Genomic DNA, 9,788 nt, shown 5'->3' with positions numbered 1-9,788 from the left:
TAAAAAGTTTGGCATTTCCACTTGTTAACACTAGGGAGAGCAGATACTGAAATTTGGCACAAAAACCTAGTGTACTGTACAACTAGCTCACATTACTGTCCTGCAGTAATTATGGGCATAGTGTCCATGATGTTTGATTTTGATATATGATCATGCCCTAAAATGGACACTGTATGGGCGGAATCTGCTGACATGGGTGTGGTGTCACTCCTCTCCTCACCTACTGGGTGCTTGCTAAGGGAAAAGAGAGGATGACATCTAGGAACACAGTGAGCAGCCATTTTGATGGGGCCTGCAAAGTTATACTGACTGTCTTTTCATGTAAAGTCTGGATCAGAACAGGTCACCAATCAGCAGAAATGTTTCCTGGATTTCTGTGGAGCAGACAAGCAGACGGTCCATCCACGTGTATAAAACACAGCGCTCTATGTACAATCCCTGGCACCGAACAGGGTGCCCCCCACAGACCAGCACACTGCTCTCCTGAAATACTCTGTGCTGCTGTCACCCTGCTCCTTCCCCCATACATCTCCCTCTGTGACCCCCCCATAGACCAGCACACTGCTCTCCTGAAATACTCTGTGCTGCTGTCACCCTGCTCCTTCCTCCATATATCAGGCCCCTGTCGCCTCGCTTTCACACATCGCCAGGACAGGATCTGAGGCGAGGAATGGGGTCTTCGGTCACTGAGGATGGCAGGCAGCAAGGATTCTGGGAGCAGGGTGACAGCAGCACAGAGTATTTCAGGAGAGCAGTGTGCTGGTCTATGGGGGGGCACAGAGAGAGATATATGGTGGAGGGAGCAGGGTGACAGCAGCATAGAGTATTTCAGGAGAGCAGTGTGCTGGTCTATGGGGGGGCACACAGAGAGATATATGGTGGAGGGAGCAGGGTGACAGCAGCATAGAGTATTTCAGGAGAGCAGTGTGCTGGTCTATGGGGGGCACACAGAGAGATATATGGTAGAGGGAGCAGAGTGACAGCAGCACACAGTAATTCAGGAGAGCAGTGCGCTGGTCTATGGGGGGCACAGAGGGAGATGTATGGGGGAGGAGCAGGGTGACAGCAGCACAGAGTATTTCAGGAGAGCAGTGCGCTGGTCTATGGCGGGCACAGAGGGAGATATATGGGTGAGGAGCAGGGAGACAGCAGCACAGAAATCCAGGAAACATTTCTGCTGATTGATGGCCTGTTCTGATCCAGACTTTGCATGCAAAGACCCCATTCCCCTCCTCAGATCCTGTCCTGGCGATGTGTGAAAGCGAGGCGACAGGCGCAGTCCGGGGTGACGCTGGGAAGCAGGCTGGGGGGGAATGGAGCCATACAGTAATGATAAAAATGAGACCCCTCTCTTCAGTTGCCTCCCCAGCCCTCCCCTGACTGCACCTATTACCCCTGACCCGTGTGCAGGTGCTCAGCCAGAACCACCCTAGAATGGGTCCCCTTTTAGCAGATCACAAATAATACCGCCATATACTTCACACACAATGCCGCCATATAGATCATACACAATACCACCATGTAGATCACACATAAAACCAGCAGGGTGACAGCAGCACAGAGTATTTCAGGAGAGCAGTATCACACGGCAGAGAATTAGATACACGGCTCAGCAGACAGTATCACACAGGATAGGAATAGATACATGGCTCAGCAGACAGTATCACACAGGAGAGGATTAGATACACGGTTCAGCAGTCAGTATCACACAGGAGAGGATTAGATACACGGCTCAGCAGACTATCACACAGGAGAGGATTAGATACATAGCTCAGCAGTCAGTATCACACAGTAGAGGATTAGATACACGGCTCAGCAGACTATCACACAGGAGAGGATTAGATACACGGCTCAGCAGTCAGTATCACACAGGAGAGGATGAGATACACGGTTCAGCAGTCAGTATCACACAGGAGAGGATTAGATACACGGCTCAGCAGTCAGTATCACACAGGAGAGGATGAGATACACGGTTCAGCAGTCAGTATCACACAGGAGAGGATTAGATACACGGCTCGGCAGTCAGTATCACACAGGAGAGGATGAGATAAACGGTTCAGCAGTCAGTATCACACAGGAGAGGATTAGATACACAGCTCAGCAGTCAGTATCACACAGGAGAGGATGAGATACACGGTTCAGCAGTCGGTATCACACAGGAGAGGATTAGATACACGGCTCAGCAGACTATCACACAGGAGAGGATTAGATACACGGCTCAGCAGACAGTATCACGCAGGAGAGGATGAGATACACAGTTCAGCAGTCAGTATCACACAGAAGAGGATTAGATACACGGCTCAGCAGGCAGTATCACACAGGAGAGGATTAGATACACGGCTCAGCAGGCAGTATCACAGTAGACAGTATTACAGATATGCCCACACTGGTGAAACTTCCAGCCCCCCCCCAATTATACACTAGACTATGGGCTGTATATGTCACGGTCCTCCTCAGACCACCATAAAAGCTCTCATAAAAGCAAAGGTGTCAGATTACTGGAGATCACTGGGGCTGTGAGTGAGGAGGCGGAGACAGAGCAGGAGGACAGTGGAGCTGGAGCAGGAAGCACGGTGCAGAAAGTGGAGCTCAGCAGATAGCACTGGGCTACAGTAAAATGGCGCCCAGCCACACCTACAGCAGTGAATGGTGCAGCCCACAGGGGCGTGCCCAGTTCATTGCTAATGAGGCTGCATGGTGGGGTCGGGAGCCGACCGCAGTCTCCTATGTCCAGGGACGGCCATATTTGCAGACTGTATGAGTCCTCCACAGATCTGCAAATCAAGATGGCAGCGCCCAGTGGCTACATTAAAACATTATTACAAACAAACCATAAATCCTAGTTAGTACAACATTTGCTGAAACAACATGTTTTGTTACTTACTCTTTTTTTGCAAATTATATAAAATTGCGGCACCTTTCCTTTAAGGCAGCTTTTCTGGTGGCGATAACATCCGCACGTAGAGTAAGCGACATACAGGCACTTTCCAGATTGCTCCCTTACACAGAGTTCTTACAGGATAGAGTAATCCTAAGGCCGGACCCGGCATACCTTCCCAAAGTAGCATCACATTTTCACAGGACACAAGAGATAGTTCTGCCTTCTTTCCTCCCTAATCCGACCAATCCTAAGGAACAAAAACTTCAGGCATTAGATGTTAGGAGATGCTTACTTAAATATTTATCAGCCACGGATCCTTGGAAAAAGGAGAATGCATTATTCCTATCCTTCCAAGGGCCCAGGAAAGGTGGTAGAGTATCAAAACGCACGTTAGCAAGGTGGATTAGGGAGGCTATCTCTCTTGCCTACACAGCAGGTGGCGGTCCGTCTCCACAGAATTTGAAGGCGCATTCCACTTGTGCCATGGCATCATCTTGGGCAGAGAGATCGGGAGTGTCAATTGACCAGATATGTAAGGCGGCCACCTGGTCATCTCCTTCCACCTTTTTTAACCACTATCGGTTAGACATGCGTGCCTCCTCAGATCTCACCTTTGGGCTAAGGGTTCTGCAGGCTGTAGTCCCTCCCTAAATTAGTTTTACATCTCTGTAATTCTCTTGTGGTGCTGTCATGGGAGTCCGAATAAAGTATTAAGTTACGTACCGGTAACGGTATTTTTCGGAAGCCCATGACAGCACCCTTAGTTCCCTCCCTTGTTCACATATAGGGGTGCACTCCTTTAGAAGATTGTTCACGAAATTACCTTATGTGGGAGATGGTGTAAAAAAAATAAAATAAAAATAAAATGTGTTTTGGTAAATAGGATAGATAGGTTGTATATATTATAGGCTGTGTACTAACCATGGTAGCCTCTCAAGCTCTGTAATCCAACTGATGCGTGGGAGAGATGCCGCCCTTTTGTATCTGTAGGTTTCCTGTTCCTGAAGGGCGGATCCCCTCTCTCGTGGTGCTGTCATGGGCTTCCTAAAAATACCGTTACCGGTACGTAACTTAATACTTTCCCTCCACATCAAAGGTTTCTACACTTCATCATCAACAGTCTACATTTTCAGTTTGCAGCGCTGCCCTTCGGGCTAGCCACGGCCGCTAGAGTGTTCACAAAGGTCATGGCAGTCCCCATGGCCATCCTGCACTCCCGGGGCATAGTAGTATTCCACCTACTTAGACGACCTCTTGGTCAAAGCCCCTTCAAGGCGGGCATGCGAGGAGAGTGTCAGCATTACGCTAGATACTCTTGCCCGCTTAGGGTGGTTAGTCAATGTAAGGAAGTCATCCCTTGTTCCAGCTCAGAGAATTTCCTTTTTAGGGATGACCTTCGACACTTGCCGAGGTTGGTAAGTCTCCCTCGAGACAAGGCCCAACCCTCCGGCAGGGTGTGCGAGTACTGCGCCAACCAGTCCCTCACACCATCCGTTTCGGCATGAGTATTCTGGGGAAAATGGTGGCAGCGATGGAAGGGATCCCGTTCGCCCAGTTTCATCTTCGTCCCCTGCAGCACGCCCTCTTGTCAGCCTGGGTCAAGAACCCATTCACTCTCGATCATCGGTGCTGGTTGGCCTCTCAGGTCAGGCAGTCACTAGAGTGGTGAACAATCAGTTCTCCCCTGCTTCAGGGGAAACCCTCCCCCCCCCCAGATCAGTGGCTGGTGGTCACAACCGACGCCAGCCTTTTCAGCTGGGGAGCGGTTTTCCGCCAGCACACTACCCAGGGACGGTGGTCACCGCAGGAGGCAGCCCTCCCGATCAACTTGTTGGAGATACGGGCGATCCGGCTGACTCTGCATCGATTCCATCACCTTCTAGCAGGCCACCCCATCCGGATTCAGTCGGACAACGCCACGGCGGTGGCTTAAATAAATCACCAGGAGGGCACCCGCATCAGGGAAACCATGCGCAAAGTAGGGCACGTGCTTCGATGGGCCGAGAGGAACCGCTCGCTGATATCGGCGGTCCACATCCCGGGGGTAGAGAACTGGGCGGCCGACTTTCTCAGCCGGCAGGGGCTTGCGTCTGGAGAATGGTCACTTCACCCAGAGGTTTTTCAGCATATTTTCCAGTGGTGGGGAACTCCAGATGTGGATCTGATGGCATCCAGAGCGAACGCCAAGGTGTCCATGTTCGTCGCACGGTCCTGGGACCCGCAGGCAATCGCCGTGGATGCGCTGGTTCTGCCATGGAATCAGTTTCGCCTGCCATACCTGTTTCCCCCGCTTCCGACTGTCATCAAGAAAATCAAGGCGGAGGGGGTGCCAGTGATTCTGCTGGCTCTAGACTCGCCTCGTCGGCCGTGGTACGCAGATCTAGTGCAGCTGCTCGTCGACGTGCCACGGCGCCTGCCAGAGCGCCCAGATCTTCTGTCTCAAGGGCCGATCTGCCACCCGAACTCAGGGGCCCTGTGTTTGACGGCATGGCCGTTGAATCCTGGATTCTGACGCAGGCGGAGTTCGGGGGCAAGGTGGTTGCTACGATGGTTAGCGCCCGAAAGCCTACCTCGGCACGAGTTTACCATCACACTTGGAAGGTTTTCTTTGCATGGTGCCGGGGCAATGGTTGTTCGCCACTGAGATTCTCCATCCCTAATATCTTGGCTTTTCTCCAGTCTGGTTTAGACTCAGACTTGGCTCCCAGTTCTCTCAGAAGACAGATATCGGCTTTATCCGTCCTCTTTCAGCGCAGGATTGCTACCAACCTGCAGGTGAAGACTTTCATCCAGGGGGTCTCCCACTTGGTTCCTCCCTATAAAGCACCTATGGACGCCTGGGACCTTAACCTGGTCCTAAATGTTCTGCAGGAAGCTCCATTTGAGCCGCTGCAGGATGTCTTTTTATCATACCTGTCCTGGAAGGTGGTGTTTCTGGTAGCCATAACATCGATCAGGAGGGTCTCGGAGCTGGCAGCGTTATCTTGCCTAGCCCCGTTCCTGACCTTTTACAAAGACAAGGTGGTTCTTAGACCAGCTCCTCCTTTTTTTACCAAAGGTCGTTTCCTTGTTTCATATTAATGAGGATATTGTCTTGCCCTCTTTCTGTCCAGCACCGGTGCACCGTGTGGAAAACGCTCTTCATACATTGGACCTGGTGAGAGCTCTCAGGAGGTACGTGTCGCGGACGGCACCTTTTCGTCAGTCGGACACGCTGTTCGTGCTCCCTTAGGGTCGCAGGAAGGGACTCGCTGCCTCAAAATCGACCATAGCCAGATGGATTCGTTGTTATTCAGGAATCCTACCGCGACAGGGGCGCGCCGATTCCAGCAGGGATCAGAGCACACTATACTCGGGCAGTGGGCGCTTCGGCGGAACAGGTTTGCAAGGCAGCAACCTGGTCCAGCCTGCACACGTTTACTAAACATTACAATGTCCATACTCAGGCTTCGGCGGATGCGAGCCTGGGTAGGATTCTCCAAGCAGCAGTGGCGCACCTTTAGACAAGAGGTGCATGTAGCTTGGATCGGTGAGTCAACTTCCCACCCAGGGACTGCTTTAGGACGTCCCACAGTACCTGTGTCCCCCAATGAGGCGAAAGAGAAACATGGATTTTTGTGATAACTCACCGTAAAATCCTTTTCTCCGAGACGCTCATTGGGGGACACAGCACCCACCCTATTAGCCAAGTGGCTTCGGTTTATTTAATTAATATGCTTTCGGTATGAAACTAGGGTGGCTATTTTCTAGACATGTTGTTACCTGTATTAAGGTTGATGTCTGATTTTTGTTTGTTCTCCTACTGCTTTGGCACCAAACTGGTTTCCGCCCGCAATCGGGGCGAGGGTGAATACGGCGGAGGAGCAAACCTCTTTTTTTCACTTAGTGTCAGCCTCCAGGCGGCAGTAGCATACACCCACAGTACCTGTGTCCCCCAATGAGCGTCTCGGAGAAAAGGATTTTACGGTGAGTTATCACAAAAATCCATGTTTTTTAAACTTTTTATTTTTATTTTTAAATTCAACGTGTTTTTTTTCTCCAGGAATTTGTGTTGAATTTCTCTGTTGCCTCCCCGTGGATGCCCCTATGGAAACAATCGCTGCTTGTCTGCGGGCTATGAAGGCATTACTAGGAGGTGTCTGGCCTAGGGCGCATGTAGGGGCTGATCAGGTAAATTTTGACCCAACTTTAGTGTACCGTGTAGCGGAGTCGGAGGGTACAGAAATGCATCAGTAAGGGGGAGCCACTCGTATAGAGTCTCGTGGAAGTATTCTTTTACTTGTACTTAACTTGTATATTAATTGCAATGTGTAGTCTAAACATTTAGTGCAATAATACGTTGTGCTGTGCAAGTACAAGTAAATTCGACCACAGTTTTTTTTACACAAATGCTAAAGTTAATAAGCCTGTATTGATGGATGAGATCAAAATATAACTCCAAAGTTCTGAGAACGTTTGTTCTTATGCATGTTCCGGCCATCCGCTGGGTGCAACGCTCCTGCCCACTGAATGGCAACCTCACCGCATGTGGAGAGTCTGATGCGTGGATCAGTTGTAATTACTTACACCATCTAGCATGCAGGAGCAAATGCACCAACATAATCACCCTGCCATATGACCTAATGGGGACTTCACATAATATGGAGCTTTATTTTTGTGTTTGTTTTTTTCATGGATTTTCATTGGGCTCTCCTGTACTTGTATTTCCTAGACACTTGCTATTGAGTTGATTTCCGTATTGCACCGATTACTACTAATGCGAGAATCTTCAGAAATACAATTGCTGGCCTTGGAAGTTGGGAAACAAATCTTAAGTGCAGCTCAGGAACATGTACAAGAGAGGAGGAGGAGCGCAGAAGGTATTTAAAGGGGTTGTTTCCATTTCTTAAATATTGAAAATTGCAACGTAATTGTAATAAAATATACTAACAGCTTTGCAAATTACCTTCTATTGAAAGTCATCTCCGTGCTTAAGAATGAAGGAATTTGTAATCTTCTAGTGTACAGCTCGTTCTATAGGTTACCGTCCACCTTTCAGTCTGAGAGGCCAGTTAGCTAGGGAAGGAGCATGCGCTGCTCTGAAGCTGGCCGGATCTGAAGATCTTCAGTTTGACTGTTCCTCTCCCTTCCTCCAGAGGCCTATGCTAGCAGCCTGGGAGAGAGCACAGTTCGGACCAGCGGTGAAACCATACTGCTGGTCCGAACTGTCAATCTTCAAGAGCTCACCAGCCCTGGCAAAGCAGGAAGACTGGGTCAGGGAGCTGTGTGCTCCTGAAGATAGAGCGTTACAGCAATCATCTGAGCCAGATTAGGCCACTGTAGAGAGGGTGATCATTAACTCAAAAGAAAAAAAATAAAGAAATGAAGATCATCAGGCACCAATCTCCTGTGTAACACTTGATGTGCGATTTCTTCCATTTTTCCTTAGTTGACGATGGTGCAGAAGAGAAGGAAACCTTACCAGAGTTTGGAGAGGGGCGTGATACTGGAGGTTTAGTGACTGGCCGATCCCTGGTACTTGCTGCACTGGAGTTGTGCCTTTGTATCCTCATCAGACAGTTACCCCAGCTCAGTCCTCGCCTTTCGGGGAGCTTTACCGGGAGACATGCCACAAAACCACCTCTGTCTCGTGATTCCAGTTTGCTGATTTCGGCCTCTCTGGCTATTCTAGCTGAGCTGCCGTCCCTCTGTTCTCCAGAAGGTGAGTGAAAATAATTGCTGATCTCTGATACCTATCTAAGCAACCCGCCCCTAGGGAGCACCTAATTATGGTCTCTACCCCTGGAGCATGTTACAGGGCTGTAGTAGACTAACATCCATGATGACCTTAGGCTGATGATCACTGCAAATATTCTGCAGCCCGTAGAGAAGCTGAAGGAAAGCTGCGGGGGATATGATTTACTTGCATAATTTTTGCTATAAGTGAAAATTTCTCTTGATTTAAGCAACCTGTGGCCTAATATTCAGGCTCTGCTGCAATCCTTAAAGGAATTGACCCCTTTTAAGAAATCCTTATTTTCGGGTACAGTTTGATCCATTTAAAAAAACAAAAAAACAACAAATCTTTGCTCTACTCACCATTCCCTGGTCCACTGACAAGTCCCTGCTGCTGCACATGATGTCTGGCTGCTGCATGGCAGATGTGATGTCAGCACTGCAGTCAATGCCAATCAGTTAGCTCTGCCAGTGTATGTGGAACGCCCTGCTCACTGATTGGCTGTCAATGGAACGTCAGCAACAGTCACCAGGAGCAGAGGTGGAGACTACTTGGTGGACCAGCGCATGGTGAGTGTAGCATTTTTATGTGTTGTTTTTTTTTTTTTTTTTTTATACCAAGTTGCACAGATGGACAAAGATTTCATGAAGGGTGACAACCCCTTTATGGTCTAGAGAGAAAGATACTATGTGACCTAATAATTGTGTGTTCTTATCTTTCCTTTTACAGGCAGTGTGTCAGTCCTTCCCACTCTGCTATACCTCGTGGTGGGTGTTTTGCAGCACACAGCTGAAAAAAACCCTGATGGGCGACTATCCCTGGCTATAACCTCTGCTCTGCAAGCCCTAAAAGTTATTGTGTCATCCCCAATGTCTCGTGTAGAGAAGAGCAGAGCCTCATGGACCAGTCTTTTACACAGTTCTGCATCCTCCATGCTTCAGTCCTGGGATTTGGGTATGCTTTTTGATGGGGACAAACCAAATCCTCCTATTACAGACTCTTCCTGTAATGACATTTGTTTGTCGCTTACTCTAGAGGGAGAAAAGGACAGGATTGCCCTGCTGACGGCTGTGACAATATTCCTCCTGTCCGCTAATCCAGAGGTCATGTCTGAACCAGGACTGCAGAATGCCTGTCTGCAGAGATTCCATTACAGCATGGACAGCAAGGACCCTAATGTGAGCTTTGGCA

At 49.3% G+C, this 9,788-nt stretch overlaps 1 protein-coding gene across 3 annotated transcripts in view; it reads left to right on the top strand.

The window, feature by feature from the left end:
* HEATR5A (HEAT repeat containing 5A) overlaps positions 1-9,788 on the top strand; it is a 131,942-nt gene that overhangs the window by 108,025 nt on the left and 14,129 nt on the right. For all 3 annotated transcript variants that reach the window (XM_073577810.1, XM_073577811.1, XM_073577813.1), the window contains 5 exons: positions 6,924-7,051; positions 7,593-7,740; positions 8,310-8,582; positions 9,327-9,551; positions 9,633-9,775. In XM_073577810.1, the coding sequence (XP_073433911.1) occupies positions 6,924-7,051; positions 7,593-7,740; positions 8,310-8,582; positions 9,327-9,551; positions 9,633-9,775 (917 nt within the window). The remainder of the gene's footprint in view (positions 1-6,923; positions 7,052-7,592; positions 7,741-8,309; positions 8,583-9,326; positions 9,552-9,632; positions 9,776-9,788) is intronic.

This window comes from Dendrobates tinctorius, unplaced genomic scaffold (genome assembly GCF_039654945.1).
Source record: "Dendrobates tinctorius isolate UK_male_01 unplaced genomic scaffold, ASM3965494v1 ptg000057l, whole genome shotgun sequence".
In the NCBI taxonomy this organism is placed as follows: domain Eukaryota; kingdom Metazoa; phylum Chordata; class Amphibia; order Anura; family Dendrobatidae; genus Dendrobates; species Dendrobates tinctorius.
Note: the sequence above shows the minus strand (reverse complement) of the source record. Positions and strands in the feature narration are given on the sequence as shown.